This window comes from Neoarius graeffei, chromosome 22 (genome assembly GCF_027579695.1).
Source record: "Neoarius graeffei isolate fNeoGra1 chromosome 22, fNeoGra1.pri, whole genome shotgun sequence".
NCBI lineage: Eukaryota > Metazoa > Chordata > Actinopteri > Siluriformes > Ariidae > Neoarius > Neoarius graeffei.
This window is the reverse complement of record NC_083590.1, coordinates 16,014,778-16,037,523: the sequence shown is the minus strand read 5'-3', so window position 1 is coordinate 16,037,523 and position 22,746 is coordinate 16,014,778. Positions and strand designations below refer to the sequence as shown.

The following is a 22,746-nucleotide window of genomic DNA, read 5'->3' as shown; positions in this document are numbered from 1 at the left end:
ATGTTTTTAACAATATTGACTCCAGAATCAGTAGAGCACTTTATGCAGATGATGGGGCACTGTGGGTGAGAGGCCGAAATTCTGATAGTCTAAGGAACAGAATGCAAATAGCTATAAACGAGGTTGAAAGATGGTCACATGAGTGGGGTTTTCATTTATCTGTTGAAAAGACACAAGTTATATGTTTCTCAAAGAAAAGGGTTAACCCTGCAGTGGACCTCAGGTTGTATGGGCAGTCACTCAAGCAAACGGATAATTTAAGATACCTTGGTGTATGGTTCAATATCAAACTTTCTTTTAAAAATCATATTCAAAAGGTTATAGACAAATGTAAAAAGGGAATTAATATTCTGAAATGCTTAGCAGGGAATGACTGGGGGGCATCAAGCACATCCTTGAAAAGAATTTATAGTGCCCTAATCCGACCAGTATTGGATTATGGATGTATAGCATATAATTCAGCAGCCAAGACTTCCTTGTTAGAGCTAAACAAGATACAAGCCAAAGCTCTCCGTATATGCTGTGGTGCCTTCAGGACCTCTCCAGTCCCAGCAATTCAGGTGGAAGCAGGGGAGATGCCACTGGACCTCAGGCGACTGAAATTATCAGTATCATACTGGCTAAACCTACAGGATCATGAAGATAATAATCCAACCAAACAGGTACTAAGGGAATGCTGGGAGTATGGTCGACCCATACGCAGTTTTGGGTGGGATGGTAATTAGCAGGCAGATCAATTGGGGATCAGTGACATTCCTCTTTGCAAAACAATTACAAGGTCAATCATTCCCCCTTGGTTATTTTATTTCCCTATTGTAAATTTGGAAACTAAAGAGATTGCAAAATCCAGAGGTTTTTACCAGAATGTACAGCAGTATTTAGAAGTAATGTATGATGACACGACACAGATATATACAGATGCTTCTAAAGACGAAACTGGTAAGACAGGAGCAGCAGTATTCATCCCCAGCTACAATATAAGTATTGGGAAAAGGACGTCAGATCACTTGTCAATTTTTTCAGCAGAAATGATGGCTATTATACTGGCCCTGCAGTGGGTGGAGGAGGTGAAGCCTAGTAAAGTAGTTATTTGCTCAGATTCTACGGTATGTCTTCCTCAAAGAGTATCCAGAGTGGAAAATCTACATGCCGACAAGATCTCTTAGATGAAATTAACCATCTCGTATTTAAGATAAATCAACATAAAACTTTTATTCAGTTCACATGGGTTCCAGCTCATAAGGGGGTTGAGGGTAATGAGAAAGTGGATAAAATGGCCAAAGAGGCCATCAAGGCAAATGAGGTTGAGTTAGAAGTCCCATTAAGCAAGGCAGAAATTAAAGTAATAATTAAAGACAATATCAACAACATGTGGCAGGAGAGATGGAATACAGAGGAGAAAGGAAGGCATCTATATAATTTACAAAAGGAGGTGGTGTTTAGAAGGGGTAGTGAACTGAAACGACAGGAGGAGGTTTGGTTGACGAGGTTGAGGATAGGACACACAAGTCTAAATAGTGGGTTGTATACAATAGGGAAACATCATTCTGGGGCCTGTGCATACTGTGGAGAAGTAGAAAAGGTTGAGCATGTTCTTATACACTGTACACAGTATTCCAGTGAAAGAGAGAAGATGGGGAGAACATTAAGAAAATCTGTAACTATAGATAACTTAAGTCAGCCATTCACACAATCAGCAGTAACAGCTCTAACACAGTATTTAAAGGACACTCAACTAGCAAATAGAATTTAGTTTTTTTTTTTGTTGTTATAATCAGTCTGCAATGACTTGTTTATTTGTTTATCCTCGTGAAGGGTTTCACGGGAAGATTTGTTTATCCTCATGAATGGTTTCATGGGAAGATTTGTTTATCCTCATGAATGGTTCCATGGGAAGATTTGTTTATCCTCATGAATGGTTTCACGGGAAGATTTGTTTATCCTCGTGAAGGGTTTCACGGGAAGATTTGTTTATCCTCGTGAATGGTTTCATGGGAAGATTTGTTTATCCTCATGAATGGTTTAATGGGACGATTTGTTTATCCTCATGACTGGTCGTCACGGGAAGAATTGGTTTGTCCTTATGGAGAATACCATGGGAAGAATTAGTGCGCGCACGTCTGTATGAGTAAACACAGAATAATTAATCTCGAGACTGTCCTTTCGTGTCACCAATGGGAGGGGAAATTGTGTTAAGGTACCCAGACCCCGAGAAAAACCCACAGGATTGGATGAATCGCTGTGGTTTAGCATTCTACACAAATTCTAGACAATTTGGCCGGCTCAGTTTTGATTTATCCTCGTGCAGGCATTTGCAACGATTAATATCCCTTGAGATCACACCTCAGCCCGGTAGATGGCAGTAATATACAATGATTGTTAACCGCCAATAAATCGACAGAAGAAGAAGAAGAAGCAGTGTTACAACAGGGACACTTTATGGCAGCGGACTGGATGTTTTGGAGGCGGATAGAAAACACGTTCATGCTGTGTGTTGTTGCTAATGGTTGCATGTTCGAGCAGACAAATAAAGTGAATATACAGGTCCTTCTCAAAAAATTAGCATATTGTGATAAAGTTCAATATTTTCCATCAGTTATTTAAGAAAGTGAAAATGTTATATATTATAGACTCATTACACAAACTAAAATGTTTCAAGCATTTTTCTATTTTAATTTTAATCAGTACGGCATACAGTACAAAAAGATTAAAAAAAACCATCTCAAAATATTAGAATATTTCATTTCGAGTTTGAGTAAAACAGTATGAACACAGTGTATCTCTCGGTCTAGTTCAGTACACACAACCACAATCATGGGGACGACTGCTGACTTGACTGTTGTCCAGAAGATGATCACTGATGCCCTCCACAAGGAGGGTAAGCCACAAAAGGTCATTGCTGAAAAGGGTGTCTGGAAAAGGTGCACAAGCAACAGGGATGGCCGCAGTCTTGAGAGGATTGTCAAGAAAAGTTGATTCAAGAACTTGGGAGAGCTTCACAAGGAGTGGACTGAGGCTGGTGTCAGTGTATCAAGACCCATCACGAACAGACATCTTCAAGAAAGGGGATACAACTTTCGCATTCCTAATATCAAGCTACTCCTGAGCCAGAGACAATGTCAGAAGTGTCTTATCTGGGCTAAGGAGAGAAAGAAATGGACTGTTGCTCAGTGGTCCAAAGTCCTCTTTTCAGATGAAAGTACATTTTGCATTTACTTTGAAAATCACGGTTCTAGAGTCTGGAGGAAGAGTGGAGAGCCACAGAATCCAAGGTGTTTGAAGCCCAGTGTGAAGTTTCCACAGTCTGTGATGATTTGGGGTGCCATGTCATCTGCTGATGTTAGTCCACTGTGTTTTATCAAAGGCAGGGTCAATGCAGCTAGCTATCAGGAGATTTTGGAGCACTTCATGCTTCCATCTGCTGAAAAGCTTTATGGAGATGAAGATTTCATTTTTCAGCATGACCTGACACCTGCTCACAGTGCCAAAACCACTGGTAAATGGTTTACTGACCATGGTATTACTGTGCTCAATTGGCCTGCCAACTCTCCTGACCTCAACCCCATAGAGAATCTGTGGGGTATTGTGAAGAGGAAGTTGAGAGACACCAGACCCAACACTGTGGATGAGCTTAAGGCCGCTATCGAAGCATCCTGGGCCTCCATAACACCTCAGCAGTGCCACAGGCTGATCGCCTCCATGCCACGTCGCATTGAAGCAGTCATTTCTGCCACAGGATTCCCGACCAAGTATTGAGTGCATAACTGAACATAATTATTTGAAGGTTGACTTTTTTTGTATTAAAAACACTTTTTTTTATTGGTCAGATGAAATATGCTAATTTTTTGAGATAGGGATTTTTGGTTTTCCTTTACTTTTTTGCCAAAATCATCAATATTAAAACAATAAAAGGCTTGAACTACTTCAGTTGTGTGTAATGAATCTAAAATATATTAAAGTCTAATGTTTATGAGTACATTACAGAAAATAATGAACTTTATCACAATATGCTAATTTTTTGAGAAGGACCTGTAAAGGAGTAAGCTGACCCTCGATCATTTCACACCCCCGACAGATTTATTTATTTGATGTAGTTCCTTGTTGTTTAGTGATGATGCTGAGACAGTTGTGTTCTTCCATGTAGCTGTGGCTCACAGGGCGATCTGTGCTCCTGTGCTTTAAACGGAGATGGAATGCGTTGGGAGAGGTTGTTCCTCCGTTACGCCACAAGGGGGAGTATGCGGCTAGGCACATTCATTGTGCAAAGTAAACAAGGTGTAAAAACTTTCCCAGCTCCATCTCGCTTCCTGTGAAGGTGAATAACATCACATCAGGAGCTCCATGTGTTTGAGGAGTTTTATTGAGTTATTTTTTCTTGTTTCTGATGCTAAGGCTGCTGGTTGGTGGTGTTTTATTTGAAATGTGCTGAGAATATCTTTGTGAAGTGCCCAGGCAGTCGGATCGGTTTGGTGTGTGTGTGTGTGCTCTCACAGATAAATGTTCTCATCAGTGCTTTACTAGACCGCAATGCAATCAGCACAAAGAGTTTAGTTTTTGAATTCTGTAACCACTTGGTGGAAGCTACTTGAATTTGTATGTTTTTTGCACAAGTGCAGATAAAAATATCGTGAATAATCTCACAAAATCGTCAAGTTTAAAAACTGCACATTAATTCGTTCTCTTATAGTTTATTTTGTGAAGCGCCCTCTTGTGTCTGAAATTGGAAATGTGTAACTTCTATTTATTTCTGATGCTTTGTAGACTTTATATAAAGGAACCTTCTACATGCAAATATAGTATAGTAATTTAGATTTTGATGGAAATCCATTTTTTCTGTGGACTGACACCCATGTGCATAAATTTTTCAATAACTTGATTGTTCTTGCAGAAAATTAGAAAAAATACATTAATTTTATACAACAAAAATAAATCACACTATATGTAAATATCTTTAAAATCTATTTGACTGATATGATTATGCTATGTGATGTAAGTAGTGGATGCTTCAGTAAAAGGGATGGCGCTGATACCAGCAGAAAAAATCAGGATCTCAGAGAAAATAAAAAACAGATTGGTTCTGATCCTGTAGCAACAAAAATAACTGATCTACCATCACTGAGCACATTATTAGGAACACTAATTCATGCTGTTGGTGCCAAATTCTGACCCCACCATCTGTGAGCCTCAGCAGAAATCGAGGTTCATCAGACCAGGCTACGTTTTTTCACTCTTCACCGGTCCAGTTGTGGTGATCCTGTGCCCACTGCAGCCTCAGCTTTCTGTTCTTGGCTGACAGAAGTGGAACCCGATGTGGTCATCCACCTCAGTGTTCAGTGTGTTGTGCATTTTGAGATGCTTTTTTGCTCACCACATTTGTACAGAGTGGTTATCTGAGTTACTGTAGCCTTTCTGTCAGCTCAACCCAGTCTAGCCGTTCTCCGGTAAACCCTCTCATCAACAAGGCGGTTCCATCCAGGTGTTCCTAATAAAGTGCTCAGTGAGTGGATATTAAATACCAACCAAAGGACAAAGTGATAAATGTGCCTTGTAGTGAGTCTCCTCGGGGCTTCCTCAGATTAACTCCCCAAATGCCGATCCTGTCAGGTGAGAATCCCACCAATGTCCTGAAACTGTTCCTGTCCATTTCAGCTCCCTCTTCCACTGACTGGGTTCAGCTCGAGTCCCTGTGCTTTTTCACCTGCTCTTTCAGGGTTTTTAAGGGACTGAGGTCCAGGCAGTTTCATGCAGATCACAAGTTGTTCCACATTCAGTGTAGAATTGTGTGCAATCTGATTCACTGTGCACCATGAACACACACTGACCACGTCTCCGAGTCTCTTTCATTTGTTAGAACTCAATGACTGATGTGTTTATGAATGTGTTGTCTGTTCCCCAACATGGAAATGCAGGAACACCAGAGTCTTCATCACACACACACAAATGTTCACCACCAACTGAAAAAAAAAGAAAAACATCTGGATGAATCCCCACACACTGGACTGTGGTACTTCATGACCAACAGCATGTAATCATCTCTGCTCCAAGCGAAACATTATCTCCTGTTTATAATTTAATTCAACATTTATTCAGTCTTATATGTAGGTGGTATATGTATGTAGGTAGGTTGGTGTTAAGTGATCAATCTCATTAAATCAGTCTCATTAAATCATTAAATCAGCCTCATTGAATCAGTCTCATTGAATCGGTCTCATTAATAATACCATTAATTTTGGTGCTTCATAATAAATTACCAAACAGCTAAATTATGGTATATTCTAAATTATTATGGTCACTTACCAAACTACAGCCAATAGCATTCATATACACTTTAGAATTCTTTTGAGATTGGGCAACTTCAAGGAATATGGAACAACAAATAAACACACAGTTTCAATAATAATGGAATTATTATAAAGATAAAAATGAATAATAACAGTTGAAATCTTCAGCAAACAGTGAGGTATGTGTGTGTGTGTGTGTCTAAACAAAGGGTTAGCTTTGCTTAAAATAAGAGAGTTAGCTTTGTGTTGCTAGCTAAGGTGTGTGTGTGGGGGGGGGGGGAGGTGACCACGTGTTTCTAAGTAACAAAGGACTAGCCGGTAGCTAACCCACTAGCTCATAACATTACTAAATCCACTGAAATCTTGATGAGGTCAAAATATGTGTAATAATGAAATTAAAGTGTTAGAAAGGAATAGAGAAAGCATGCAACCTATCTATTAACAATTGAGAAATCAAAACAAAATAGAACAATCATCAATTCAACATGCTGAGTGTCTACAGTGTAAACAATTAAACCGTTCCTGAGTTTAAATTCACACTACTTCATAAAGCAAATTCCTAAGACTAGCTTGCCCAAAATGCCAATCTTACTTCAGTTTCTTGCCCCTATGCAAGATTATGCGGAGATATCCTGAAGAGACGGAGTTTCACAGTTTTCCCCGGAGGCCTCCGTGAAGCGCAGAGAATTTCTTGGTCCGACACTTCGTCGTTAGTGAAAAGTCTCTGATCAAACAATGTGCACAGCACTTTAGTTAGAAGGAATCCGGTCGCTTCTAACTTTAAATTAACTGCTTTGGGCGGCAGTCGTGACGTCACTTCTAATACGAATAAAACCGGTTATAATTCAGCCAAGAAAAGAGAGCTCAACTCAAGTAGTTCTACCATGGCCAATGGCAAACAAAAGAGAGAGCGCACTAAATTTTCTTCTTGCAAGGCAGAAGTCGTGATTTCGGATGGTCCGATGAAAGAGGGCCTCTTTATGTCTGTTTCCGCGTGGTCACAGAAGCCAAAGAGAAAGTATGGCGGATTTCCGGGTTGCTTATGGGCTCAGGGAGGAAGTGACGTTGGTGATCCCGCCCAGGCGTGACGTAGGTCAACGCGGAAGTGGGTTGATGGGATTTGTAGTCCTAAAAGATGGACTGTATGTACCTATGTATATAATATCTGTCTTCTAACATTAAGCTCCAACAAACGAGAACTTCCACAAGATCTAACAGGAAAGTGAGCAGATGTTTCCCATCACATCACTGCTCTTATCCAATCACAGGCTTTGGAGCTTTTTAAACAGTAACTAACACTGCGGTGGGTTTGATCTCTTGTTCTACATGTAGATTTAAGTGCAGACTTTAAGAAGAAGCCGAGGTGAATTTTACAGGAACGACAGAAGACACAGTGTGGAGGTGGAGAGCAGGAAGGAGTGTCAGAGTGAGTAAAGTGGCTCCTTAAAACACATATTTGTGGCCATGTGGCATTAAAGATGATCATTTTACTGAGTTTTGAGGAGAGTTGAGAAGAAAGTGTGCTGCTGATCAGAAACAGGGAAAAGCCGAGATCATCTTATTCAGACAAAAGCAGCAGGATGAAGTCAGAGACAGCAGGGTGTCACAAGGAGACGAGGTGTTCATTTACAATCACTCTCATGCACTCAGACGGGACATTTTGGAGACTCTGACTGACTCCGTCTTCTGCTTTCAGATGAATTTTAAATCAATTTTACTGAACAACAAACAGCATTAAAGACAACTGGGAGGAAAAAGTTGGATTAAATAGAACAGTGAAAATTTCTAAAACTGGTTTCATTTCATGGCCTGGTCATGTGACATTTACTGAAATTAAAGAAAAACGATAATGAGGTTAAATTATTATTCTTTTTTCAACATTTGCCTAAAAAGGTTATTACTTACTCGAGTGTCTGTAGTTTGTAATGTTTATCATCCTTAAGAGCAGACAGCAGCTTCTTTTCTGAGTCTCCTATTTTATTCCCATACAGACTCAGTACTCTCAGGTGTGAGGGGTTTGATCTCAGAGCTGAAGCGAGAGCAGCACAGCCTTCATCTGAGACACCACAATCACACAACCTGCAGAGACACAATGACACACACTTCACTGCCTCAGTTTTTGAACATCAAGATTTGCTTTGTCCCCGTTTAAATTAGAGGGGTGTGTGTTTCCATGAATTTGGCATTTCTTTCACCATTTCATGTCAAGGAAGTAGCTAAGCTGAGATCAGAAGAAGGAAGTTACAGCTCACCAGTTACAGTTAGAAACAAATTTCAGAAATTAAGGCAAATTATCAAACATAACTTTAGATTTACAATTTATCTGAAATGTTGACAAATTATTCCACCACTACAGGCTCTAATGTGTTTAGGTTTGAGATGTCAATCATGTTCTTTCCTGATTTATTGATTGGCAGTGGGTAATAAGGTTCCACCCCTTTAAGACATCAGCCAATCACAATAAGGAGAAGCCATGTGTCCTGGCAGGAAAAACGAAAAACTCATTGTCTAATCCACAGTGAGATTCCCCCCCCCGCCCAGTGAAAACACACTCACCCACACTCCATTCCCTCCCAGTGAAGCGGTGCGTCTGGGCGGGGCTCAAAATGACGAGATAGACACTTTGGTGAAATAAACAGTTTGAGTTTAATGAACAAACAGTGCAATATTGCAGTGAGATACTCCATCAATCTGATTCACTAAAATATGAATATTTTATGAATATGAATATTCACTAAAATATTGAACGACACCAAGACTGATGAATAAAATAGACACTTTGGGAAACGTTTCATTGCTGCATTTTAATGAAATGTGAGGGGAAGCCGGGCTTCCAGTGTCGTCTTAAAGCAATCACCACTGACAGAGATGAACTGGAACATTATTTACTATTTTAACATTTATTATTATTATTATTATTATAAAAATTCAAAATCAACACAAGGATTGTTGTCGTGGCTTTCAGTTTATTGGAAGTTCTTTTCTCCTCCTTTTCAATTTTTATTGAAACGTCATTTTTTTAATCTATTTAAGTTTTTTACCGCATCAGTTCTCTGACATTAATGTCTCATTTTAGTTTTAAACTCTATATTCCTGAGATCATTTCCACCATGTCACTGCTGCTTTAAACCCTGCAGCTCACACAGAGGGCAGTTAGTTTGTGTCTCAGGTGCAGTTTGTGTGATTAGTTACAGTGTTATAGTAAATTTAACAGTGATTTCAGACACATTGCAGTCGGATCAAGTCCCGTTTTGTGCTGCAGCTTCTCACATACGTCCAACTGACCCAAAGACTCTGTGACAAATCATCAGTGTGCAGTGAAAGAAACAATCTTCCTCCTCAGGACATTGATGATGAACCTAAAACCTCTGCTTCAGTCTCACTATTAGAGAATGTGTCTTACTGAGGAGCAGGTCATGTGACTCTCAGACAGATGATCTTACCCCAGTGTCTCCAGTTTACAGTGAGGATTCTCCAGTACAGCACAGAGACGCTTCACTCCTGAGTCTCCCAGATTATCATTAGTCAGATTCAGGTCTCTCAGGTGTGAGGGGTTTGATCTCAGAGCTGAACTCAGAGCAGCACAGCCTTCATCTGAGACACCACAACCACACAACCTGCAGAGACACAATGACACACACTTCATCAACAGATTTTCATCTTGGTTTAATTCTTACTTTAAAGATGATGAGTGTAAAATTAATGCTATTATTCAGAATGTCATGAGGATTTAATATCACCTGTTTATTCTCATTAACAGTGTAATTAATAATGATAATACTGAATGTTATATTTAGTTTCTCTCCTCTGTTGTGTGTGATATTAAACCATCAGCAGCTGAAGCTGAACAGAGAACAGCAGAGAGACCATGAACTTTAATCAGAGAGAGAGAGAGAGAGAGAGAGAGACTGAATCTCAGATGGTTCTCTACTAGACTTATAGTGCACTACACAGGGGCAATAAACTTGTTTCTCCAGAGTCTACAGAGTGCATTTATAGAACACTATAGATTTATATTATTGTAGAATCAGAGAAGTAAACAATGATTATTCCAAATAAATCCTACAAACATTCAGCCACTCGTTCTTGAGACAGCATGCAAAGAAGAGTTTCTGAAAAAAATGGACAGAAAACCTGAAAACATACCGGTTTCACCTCTCAGTGTCGGAGGAATAAAAAAGTCAGTGTAATTTATGATGATGTTCATTTGTCTAATTACTTTTTATCCCTCAAAAAAGAGGGACCACATATAAACAGTGCTGTAATTTCAACACCAGTCACCTGTCAGCAGAGGCGGACAAAATACCCAACTTCATGACTTCAGTCAAAGTACAGATCCCACTGGTCAAATGTTACTCCGATACAAGTGAAAGTTGTCTAGTCAAATTTTTATTGAAATTAAAGTACTGAAATATTTGCTTTTAAAAATACTGAAGTATTAAAAGTACATTTTCTTTCAATGCATTGTTGTATTATTGCCACAATGCTTACAAAACCTAATGCCTCTGAAGCAACTGACTGGATTTACTGACTAACTTGTAGAACCTGTAGAATAAACACCTGGTAGAATGTTACAAAATGAAACACAATTTACAACCAAGCAGAATCATCAATAAGATGCTCGCTAGTTTCTCTCTTTGGCTACTGGTAAAAAATATGTAGTAGCTATAGTAATTATGCAAGGTCACAAAAGCTACAATGTTAACGTTACCAAAGACAGAAATGTGAATTCACAGAACGAACACATGCTGTGCCATCATGGTGGTTTAACGTTAAGTTAACGTTCAGTGAAGCTCCACCTGACATGCTAGCAAACTCTTTTCAAACTCGAAATCATATTGGGTAGCTAACATTATTAGAAAAGAAAGATTTCTACATTCTAATTATTTGGCAAGATTATTAAAACATATTTCTGAAAGGACTTCAGGTAAGTTCATGTTATTCATGTTAGCGTAATTCCGTTTTTACATGCTAACTAACAGTGTGCAAGTTAATGAGCTATGTGTTAACGTTAGCCATGGCAAGGCTACAGAAACTTGGCAGGCAAATCCATGGAAAGTCATTTGACTAACCAGACTGCATAGCTATTGCAACGTTATCACTAGCTCTAAAAGCACAGACAACTTCATTACAAGCTTTCTCTTGGAATAAAATGTTTGCATACATTTACATATGCTTCTGCAGGTTGGACGGTGAGTTTTTGGAGGCCATAATGTAGTTTGTTTTAGGCAAACAAAGCAAACATTTAAAATGAAACGAATCTTTTTTCCTTTCCCCAGAGCATTCCCCAGAAGAACCGCCTCCTTCCATTCTGCCATCAACTGATCATGTTCAAATAACGCTGTGGAGAAATCACTGAACTTGATTTTATAGTCTATGGACATGATGTAACTTTAGTGATTACTGACAGGCTGTCTCAGTGTCTCGTCTCGTCTCGTCTCGTCTCGTCTTCTTCCGCTTATCCAGGACCGGGTCGCGGAGGCAGCAGTCTAAGCATGGAAGCCCAAACTTCCCTTTCCCCAGACACCTCGGCCAGCTCCTCGGGAAGAACACCGAGGCGTTCCCAGGCCAGCCGAGAGACATAGTCCCTCCAGCGTGTCCTGGGTCTTCCCCGGGGCCTCCTCCCGGGGGGACATGCCTGGAACACCTCCCCAGGGAGGCGTCCAGGAGGCATCCGAAAAAGATGCCCGAGCCACCTCAGCTGGTTCCTCTCGATGTGGAGGAGCAGCGGCTCTACTCTGAGCTCCTCCCGAGTGACTGTGCTTCTCACCCTATCTCTAAGGGAGCGCCCAGCCACCCTGCGAAGGAAACTCATTTCAGCCGCTTGTATCCGCGATCTTGTTCTTTCTGTCATTACCCAAAGCTCATGACCATAGGTGAGAGTCGGAACGTAGATCGACTGGTAAATTGAGAGCTTCGCCTTTTGGCTCAGCTCCTTCTTCACCACGACGGACCGGTAAAGCGACCGCATCACTGCGGAGGCTGCACCGATCCGCCTGTCGATCTCACGCTCCATCCTTCCCTCACTCGTGAACAAGATCCCGAGATACTTAAACTCCTCCACTTGAGGCAGGACTTCTCCACCAACCTGGAGAGGGCAAGCCACCCTTTTCCGGTCGAGAACCATGGCCTCGGACTTGGAGGTGCTGATTCTCATCCCAGCCGCTTCACACTCGACTGCAAACCGCCCCAGTGCATGCTGAAGGTCCTGGTTTGAAGAAGCCAACAGGACAACATCATCCGCAAAAAGCAGAGATGAAATCCTGTGGTTCCCAAACAGGATTCCTTCCGGCCCCTGGCTGCGCCTAGAAATTCTGTCCATAAAAATTATGAACAGAACCGGTGACAACGGGCAGCCCTGACGGAGTCCAACATGCACTGGGAACAGGTCTGACTTACTGCCGGCAATGCGAACCAGACTCCTGCTCTGTTCATACAGGGACCGGACAGCCCTTAGCAAAGAGCCCCGAACCCCATACTCCCGAAGCACCCCCCACAGAATACCACGGGGGACACGGTCGAATGCCTTCTCCAGATCCACAAAGCACATGTGGACTGGTTGGGCAAACTCCCATGAACCCTCGAGCACCCTATGAAGGGTATAGAGCTGGTCCAGTGTTCCGCGACCAGGACGAAAACCGCATTGTTCCTCCTGGATCTGAGGTTCGACTATTGGTCGAATTCTCCTCTCCAGTACCCTGGAGTAAACTTTCCCTGGGAGGCTGAGAAGTGTGATTCCCCTGTAATTGGAGCACACTCTCCGGTCCCCTTTCTTAAAAAGAGGGACCACCACCCCAGTCTGCCACTCCAGAGGCACTGTCCCCGACCGCCACGCGATGTTGCAGAGGCGTGTCAACCAAGACAGCCCCACAACATCCAGAGACTTGAGATACTCAGGGCGGATCTCATCCACCCCCGGTGCCTTGCCACCGAGGAGCTTGCAAACTACCTCAGTGACTTCGGCTTGGGTAATGGACGAGTCCACCTCTGAGTCATCAGCCTCAGTCTCCTCAGTGGAAGACATGACGGTGGGATTGAGGAGATCCTCAAAGTATTCCTTCCACCGCCCGACAATGTCCCCAGTCGAGGTCAACAGCTCCCCACCCGCACTGTAAACAGTGTAGGCAGAGTACTGCTTCCCCCTCCTGAGGCGCCGGACGGTCTGCCAGAATTTCTTCGAAGCCGACCGATAGTCCTTCTCCATGGCCTCCCCGAACTCCTCCCAGTTCCGAGTTTTTGCCTCCGCAACTGCCCGAGCTGCAGCGCGCCTGGCCTGCCGATACCCGTCGGCTGCCTCAGGAGTCCCGGAGGTCAACATGGCCCGATAGGACTCCTTCTTCAGCTTGACGGCATCCCTTACTTCCGGTGTCCACCACCGGGTTCGGGGATTGCCGCCACGACAGGAACTTGATTTTATAGTCTATGGACATGATGTAACTTTAGTGATTACTGACAGGCTGTCTCAGTGTCACCTGCCAAAAAACCAATCACAGTTTAGAAAAGAAAAAAACACATCCACTTTCAAAGCTGCTTCATAGTAACGAGGACCTTGATAGAAATGTAGTGGAGTAAAAAGTACAATATTTGTCTTTCAAATGGAGTGAAATTAAAGTCATTAAGTTTCCAAAAAAATAATAATAATACTCAAGTAAAGTACAGATACTCAAAAAGTGTACTTAAGTCCAGTACTCAAGTAAATTTACTTGGTTACTGTCCACCTCTGCCTGTCAGTAATGCAATAGATAGTTTTCACATGACGTCACAGAGTCGGGGATTCCCTGGTGGCGGCCATCTTGCGGGGCTAGCTTACCATACGGGTCACTGAGCACACATTGTAACGCGCGAGTTACATTCATTTATATATTATTTACATTTATAGTTACATTACTACTATTTAAAGCTAGCAATGGTGCACACCTGTTGTATTCACGGCTGTCGTAATAGGTCAAATGATGAAGTCAAGCGGAGCTTTTATGGAATTCCCACTGTACGGGAGCACGAAGGCGAGCAAACAAAGAAACTCAGCATACAAAGGAGAAATCTATGGCTTGCGAGAATCAACCGCAAAGAGTTTCAGTCTTCCAGATACAGCAAAGTCTGCTCCGATCATTTTATAAGTGGTAAGTTGTTTAAATAAACAATCAATTGTGTTTAAGTTTGTTTTTGGAAACCAAAACATCGTGTAAAAAATCTCTAGAGAATGCCTAACTGGAACCGCTGAGTGTACGTTTACATTGTAATGTACATTAATATCGCTCGTTTATCATGTTTCTATTTGACACTTGTCACTTCACTCACGCAAGGGTCATTTTTGAAAAACAAAAAAATTCCAATGTTTACATACCTTGGCTGTAATTAGGACACGGCTCTCACTGGTTTTTATATGGCGGACTTCATGGACCCAGCCACAGACAAAATAATTGTATGACTCCAGCGACTTGTATGCTTTGGGGTCGTCAAGTGTGTAGGCGCTTTTAGTATTCACGAAATAGTTCACAATATCAGGGTACGATATGGATGGCAGCCCTGCATAGTCACTTGAAAATGCTTCTCTGTCCACTTCGTAGGGGTCAATTCCCCCAATCAAGGACAGTTTGGCTGCATACCGTTGCCGTGAGATGTCGTCCAATGTATCCATATACTTCCGTTTGCTTGATTTTGCCGACATTGATCTTCATTTTAGAAAACTGACTATATAACTTAATAAATTCGTCCAAGATAACGTAGCCGGTAGTGGCGATGGTCCATTTTGTTTGCCCCACAGGATGGCGGCTGGGGGGCGTTCCCCAGGATGCCGTGACGTCAGTAAAAACTATCTATAGAGCGCGCCACTTCTAATCAGACTACAAACATGGTCGATCTGAACTACAACACCCAAGAACTACAGCGCCCTCTATCACCTGTCTATTAATTACACCTGTCCCTCATTTCCTGGTTAATCAGCCCACGCTATATAAACACCTCTCACACTCACTCCATGCAAAATATCGTTCAGTGTCTTACCCGTCATACCAAGCCTTGTTATTCTGCCTGTCTTATCGTGTTCTCGAACCTCATTATCATCTCATTACTCTTTAATCAAGCCCTTATTACTCTATCTGCCAATCGATCGACCCCTGCCTGTCCCTCAACTTTGATTTCGCCTAACATTTTGGATTTGTTTGCCAGTCTGCGTTCCCCGCTCTCCCCTGCACATACATCACTAAGGTGGTGTTTACATTAGACCGTATCAGCGGATCATCAGATTAACGTTTTTAAAACGATTCGCGTGCACACAGCAACGCCAATACACGATTCGCGTTCACACAGCAACGCCAATACACGGATACGCTAATCACATGACTAATTAGACGGCACGTCACATGATCCCAGTGCATATCGGGCATGCGCAAGTCACTCACCACTTGCAAGTGGAAGGATGGCAAGCGAACACCTTCTCCAGCAGATAAACACACCTGGCTGTAATGTTCATACTGAGTTTAAGCGCCTGAAGGAGGTAAATAAGTTGAAATGTGTAAATAAACCTCAGTGCGGCTCAGCGCTACCTCCTGCGCTCCAAATCACTCCGCTCTGAACAGCGAGTGCCCTCTGGAGGGTGCGCACTCCGGCCCTGCGCAGCTCACAGAGCACGTGAGTGAAGCGCACGAGCAGTGATTCGGGACTGAGCCGCTGTGTGTGTGATCCCAACGCCAGCGAATCAGGAAGGTGGATGTCACAGTGACGTTGTCCAATGACGACGTCAGCTAGAGCTCAGCACAGCGTTTCCGCGTTCCTCAATGTTTACACAGCACCGGATCTGATACGAACTGGGTTGAATATGTGGACCCTGGCGGATTCAAGTTGTTCCGCCTGTGGAGTCGTTTCCCGGCGTTTTAATGTGAACGGACAGTGCATCCGCGACGAAAACGAGACAGATACGGTCTAATGTAAACACCACCTAAGTATCTGCATCCTGACATCACCCAATCTGGATGCAAGTTTCCTCAAAATAAAGCTGAAGATCTGCACTTTGAGCTCATCTTCATTATTTAATTTCATCAACAATATACTGTGGAGGACAACAATAATAACAAAAAAAAACACCACCACAATAATTATTTATATCCCCATCAGGGCTGGATTTGGGGGGTGGGGGGGTCCTGGGTTTAACTTTGGGGGGGAGGGATATCATATTGAAAATCGACATTCCACACTATCCTTGAAAATTTCATGCAAGTAGAAAGAAAAGTTAAAAAGAACGATGAATGAAACTCGGTAATGTTTTTTGTTGCACTTGTTTTTATGGTAAAATGATGACTATGACTAAATAATGATGACTTGATCTTTGTAATGTTTTGACAGTAAAATTCGAGCCATGCTGCCTGTTAAAAGCCTCGATATCTCAGAAACTAATGCAGATACAAGCCTGGAATTTACACACTATTTATTGGGAATAGTGACTTTATTAAAAAAGTATGAAGCAAATCTGAGATGGTCAGTTGGGAACTTTTTTAAATCTGGTAATAATTCATTTTCATTAATTTCTAAAGTAAAGTAATACATTTCAGACACATTGCAGTCGGATCAAGTCCGGTTTTTTGCTGCAGCTTCTCACATACGTCCATCTGACCCAAAGACTCTGTGACAAATCATCAGTGTGCAGTGAAAAGAAACAATCTTCCTCCTCAGGACATTGATGATGAACCTAAAACCTCGGCTTCAGTCTCACTATTAGAGAATGTGTCTTACTGAGGAGCAGGTCATGTGACTCTCAGAGAGATGATCTTACCTCAGTGTCTCCAGTTTACAGTGAGGATTCTCCAGTACAGCACAGAGACGCTTCACTCCTGAGTCTCCCAGATTATTATTAGTCAGATCCAGGTATCTCAGGTGTGAGGGGTTTGATCTCAGAGCTGAACTCAGAGCAGCACAGCCTTCATCTGAGACACCACAATCACACAACCTGCAGAAACACAATGACACACACTTCATCAACAGATTTTCATCTTGGTTTAATTCTTACTTTAAAGATGATAAGTGTAAAATTAATTGTATTATTCAGAATGTCATGAGGATTTAATATCACCTGTTTATTCTCATTAACAGTGTAATTAATAATGATAATACTGAGTGTTATATTGAGTTTCTCTCCTCTGTTGTGTGTGATATTAAACCATCAGCAACTGAAGCTGAACAGAGAACAGCAGAGAGACCATGAACTTTAATCAGAGAGAGAGAGAGACTGAATCTCAGATGGTTCTCTACTAGACGTATAGTGCACTACACAGGGGCAATAAACTTGTTTCTCCAGAGTCTACAGAGTGCATTTATAGAACACTATAGATTTATATTATTGTAGAATCAGAGAAGTAAACAATTATTATTCCATATAAATCCTACAAACATTCAGACACTCATTCTTGAGACAGCGTGCAAACAAGAATTTCAGAAAAAATGGACAGAAAACCTGAAAACATATCGGTTTCACCTCTCAGTGTCGGAGAAATAAAAATATCAGTGTAATTTATGATGATGTTCATTTGTCTAATTACTTTTTAATCCCTCAAAAAAGAGGGACCACATATAAAAAGTGCTGTAATTTCAACACCAGTCACCCAATCTGGATGCAAGTTTCCTCAAAATAAAGCTGAAGGTCTGCACTTTGAGCTCATCTTCATCAATTAATTTCATTAACAATATACTGTGGAGGACAAAAAACACACACAAAATAAATAAATAAATAAATAAATAAATAAATAATATAAAAATTATATCCACATCTTGGCTGGATTTAGGGGGGGTCCTGGGTAAACTCGAAATTCCAGACTATCCCTGAAAATTTCATGCAACCAGAAAGACAAGTTAAAAAGAATAATGAATTGATCTTTGTACTGTTTTTCTGTTGCACTTGTTTTTACAGTAAAATTCAAGCCATGCTGCCTGTTAAAAGCCTCGATATCTCAGAAACAAGCCTTGAATTTTACACACTATTTATTGGGAATAGTGACATTATTCAAAAAGTATGAAGCAAATCTGAGATGGTCAGTTGGGAATTTTCTTTTTCATCTGATGATTATTCATTTTAATTAATTTCTAAAAATATATATATTCGGACACACTGCAGTCGCATCAAGTCCCATTTTGTGCTGCAGTTTCTCACATACGTCCATCTGACCCAAAGACTCTGTGACAAATCATCAGTGTGCAGTGAAAAGAAACAATCTTCCTCCTCAGGACATTGATGATGAACATAAAACCTCTGCTTCAGTCTCACTATTAGAGAATGTGTCTTACTGAGGAGCAGGTCATGTGACTCTCAGAGAGATGATCTTACCCCAGTCTCTCCAGTTTACAGTGAGGATTCTCCAGTACAGCACAGAGATGCTTCACTCCTGAGTCTCCCAGATTATTAAAGGACAGATCCAGGTATCTCAGGTGTGAGGGGTTTGATCTCAGAGCTGAACTCAGAGCAGCACAGCCTTCATCTGAGACACCACAACCCCACAACCTGCAGAGACACAATGACACACACTTCATCAACAGATTTTCATCTTGGTGTAATAGTGGTTGTGAAGATGACGTTTCTCATGTTGGACTGTCTCTATTCTCTTCACCAGTCACAAGCTATTATTAATAATGACTCAAACATTACCACTGTTACTGACATTAAGTTTACTCGAGGTGTAAATGATTCAGCAAAAAGTCAATAATTTAAAGGTTTAAGTGAAGAGTCAGGTTGTGCAGAATTTATCTCTGCTTGACTGGATTTTTAATGATCACGTATTTACTTGTAAAGACATTTTAATTATTTCTTGAAAGTAAAAGTGATTCTGAGGAGAAATGATCACTTCATGACTAATCTATTTGTTTTGCATGTTTTACTTTTACAGAAACATTTTAATTGATAAACAACACTGTATACAACTATTAACTGCTGCTTTAGTGAGTTATTGTGACTCTCAGAGAGATGATCTTACACCAGTGTCTCCACTGTACAGTGAGGATTCCCCAGTACAGCACAGAGACGCTTCACTCCTGAGTCTTCTAGTTTATTCCCAGTCAGATCCAGTGTCTTCACAGTCAGATGCAGTTCTCTCAGACTGGAGGTTTCTGAGTTGAGCACTGAGACCAGAGCTTCAGCGCTTCTCCCTTCAATTGTATTACAACTGACACTGAAGGAAATAAAATAATACAAAATAAACTCACACAGATGATCAAACAGGTCCTCAAATCTGTCATTGCACCATTTCATTATCATAAATGACAAAAGTACAAACTCCGAGTCGACACTCACTCACTCAATATCCATTTACGTCAATGTTTCCACCAATGTGGGTTTGACGGCACATGGTATTTATTCTTTCCCTCCACAAATCGCGATTAGCAGCATCTTTGGCATCTAGTCCAGATAACTTAAGATCTTCTCGCAACACCTCTTGCCAGCTCTTTCGTGGCCTTCCGCGTGTCCTACATCCATGCACCTGGAGGGAACAGATCTTCTTGGTCCAAGAGACACTCCACTGGACATGGCCAAACCATCTAAGACGGCTCCGCCTGGGGACTAGATCAAGATCTTTTATGTTTAGCCTCAGGCGGAAGTCATGTGTACTGATGTTATTTGTAGGCTTGATAACACACATCCAACGGAGCATGGCCCTCTCATTCCTCTGGAGACGTGCCAGGTCAGATCTTTTCAAGGGCCAGCTTTCACAAGCATAAAGCAAGGCCCCCCTAACACAGCTATCGTAGACTTTGCCATGGGTGTGCAGGGACAGACTCTTAGCGCAGAGTATCGGCATCAGTTCCCTGAACTTTCCCCAGGCAGCTCTGACTCTGGTTATTGTGGCAGCCTCACAGCCACCACCCGCATATATGCTATCTCCCAGATAGCAAAAACAATCGACAACTGCAAGCTGATGGTCATCAACTGTCAAGGAGTCAAGTGGTCTGCCATTGATGGGACGGGCTTTACCAAGACATCTGTTGCACCTGAAAGAGGGTTTTGGCCTTAATCTGCCATGGATACCACTACACTTCTTGTGAATCCAGTGGGCACAGCCAGTGCAGTAGATGGAATTAACACCGACCCCCTTCCTGCACACACCACAAGGATGTTCACCAGAGTCCTTCAGTGTTTCCAGGTTTGGTCCAGAGATCATGATCTTAGTCTTCTGCATGTTAACACGGAGGCCTCTTGACTCCATTCCAGCTTTCCAAGAACTCAATTTCTGCTCTGGTCCCTCTAAGGAATCCGATGCAAGTACAAGGTCGTCAGAGTACAGCAGCTCCCAAGGGCAACCAGAACAAAACTCATGAGACAAGGCCTCAAGAACAATGATGAACAACAGAGGACTTAATACTGAGCCCTGGTGGACCCCGACTTGGACATCAAAACTGTCACTGAAGGAGTTGTCAACCCTGACCCTACTCATCGCTTTTGAGTACATAGCTTCCACAGTACAAATTAACCATTCTGGTATACCCAGTCTCCTCATTGCCCATCATAGTACCTCACGAGGGACATGATCAAAAGCTTTTTCTAGATCAACAAAGGCAAGATACAGGTTCTTGCTTTTTTCCAGATGTTTTTCTTGCAGCTGACGCAAGATGAAAATAGCATCGTTGGTACCCTTGCCAGGTACAAAACCAAACTGCATCTTGTCTATTTCCACCAGTGGACAAATGATCTTCTCCAGTACCCTCTCAACTACCTTAAGACAGTGCTCTGTTCGCTTTAGCCCCCGGTAACTTCCTCTATCTGAAGCATCACCTTTGCCCTTATACAGATTGATTATATGACTCATGTTCCAATCGTCTGGAATTAATTTCTCAGTGATTATGGCATTTGCAAGGTCACAGAGAAGTGGACAACTGACTTTGGCCGAGGCTTTTAACATTTTGGTCACAATGCCAGAGGGACCAGGAGCTTTGCTTTGCTTCATCTTATTGATTGCCTCTGCCATCATTTCAGTGGTAATGAGGATGGGGGGACCAAGTACTGGTTCTGCTGTCAGCAGATCATCAACCGACCAAGGGAACTCCACATTTAATAATCGCTCATAATGATCTTTCCAAGCCTTCGCTTTTGCCTCAGAACTGAGTGTGAGGATAACGCGATCATCCCTGACACAGCACTCACTCACCACATCCTTATTTACCTTCTTCATCTGTTTTGCAATTCAAAAGATATCTTCATCACCTTTCTTTACATTTGCAAAACTGCCCACCTCAGCTCTCTTTTTTGCTGTGTAAACTGCTTTTTTAGCTATATGTTTAGCTTGCAGGTAATCTTTACTGCCACCCTTCTTCCAGGCTTTCCACCTGCACCTTTTCTCCTCAATGGCAGAACTGACAGAGTCATCCCACCACCAGGTTTCTTTTCTCTAATTGCCTTTTTTAGTGTACCCACAAATTTTGTCACTAACTTTCAGGAGGCTGTCTCTCAATAGTTGCCATTGACCATCCACTGAAGAGGGATGGGGACTTTTGTTAACTTCCAACCTCACCTCACTCAGGAATTCTCTTTTCACCCCAGGATCTTTCAGCTTCCACACACAAAGCTTGGGAGTAAAGGATTGTTTATGTTGCTTCTGGAAAATAAGTCTGAGATCACAAACAAGCAGCTTGTGCTGGGAGGCACATTCCTCGTTAGGCAGGACTTTCACGTTACAAACTGATTTGAAATCACGTTTCTTAGTCAAGATATAATCGACCTGGGGGGGGGGGGGGGGAATCACGTGATGACGGCCTAGGAGATGGTTGGTTTTGCGGGAGCTCCACCAACACCCTTCATATATTTTGCATTCTGTCTTAAACCACATTATCTTTTTATAATGCCAGTGCAGTAGTATGACTCTCAAACAATTCTGGACAAAACAACACCAAACAATGCCAAAGGGAAAGACTAAGTCATGACAACCAACTGACAACATGGCTACGGATCTAGCCCAACATGGCAGCGAGCATGATGAAAGCGATGAGGAGGCAGAACTTGAACCCGGACTCGCCAAAGCACTGGATTTGATGACTAATAAGCTAATGATGGCTATTAACGACAAACTCGAGCCTTTGGCTAAAACAGTCCTCTCCCATACTACTGAGCTGAAGAGGGCTAACGACCACTTGGATGAAGTAGAGGCTAGGATGCTACAGCTTGAGGCCGTTAACCAGCTGCAAGCTAATCGTATAGCAGCCTTGGAAAGAAAAGTTGAATCCCTCTGTGACCATATAGACGGACTGGAAAACAGAGGGCGGTGAAAAAATATCTGCATCTTCAACCTGCCTGAGAATATGGAGGGGAGAAATGCTTTGGACTTCTTTGAACACTGTCTACCGGACTTTCTCGTCATGGATACTAAAAGGGGCTGAGTTAAGCTAGAGCGGGCTCACCGCTCTCTAATGCCCAAGCCCGGGTCTGACCAGCGACCGCACCCTGTCATCATCCGGTTCCACACGTTCCCGGACAAGCAGAGAGTGATGGCAGCAG

At 42.1% G+C, this 22,746-nt stretch overlaps 1 protein-coding gene across 1 annotated transcript in view; it reads right to left on the bottom strand.

Annotated features, from left to right (window-relative positions):
* Window positions 1–15,760: 15,760 nt before the first annotated feature.
* LOC132870289 (NACHT, LRR and PYD domains-containing protein 12-like) overlaps window positions 15,761–22,746 on the bottom strand; it is an 81,141-nt gene continuing 74,155 nt past the window's right edge. The window contains exons 16-19 of the mRNA XM_060903923.1: window positions 19,238–19,432; window positions 18,595–18,768; window positions 17,054–17,223; window positions 15,761–15,768 (exon numbers count right to left, since the gene is read on the bottom strand). Of these exons, the coding sequence (XP_060759906.1) occupies window positions 15,761–15,768; window positions 17,054–17,223; window positions 18,595–18,768; window positions 19,238–19,432 (547 nt within the window). The remainder of the gene's footprint in view (window positions 15,769–17,053; window positions 17,224–18,594; window positions 18,769–19,237; window positions 19,433–22,746) is intronic.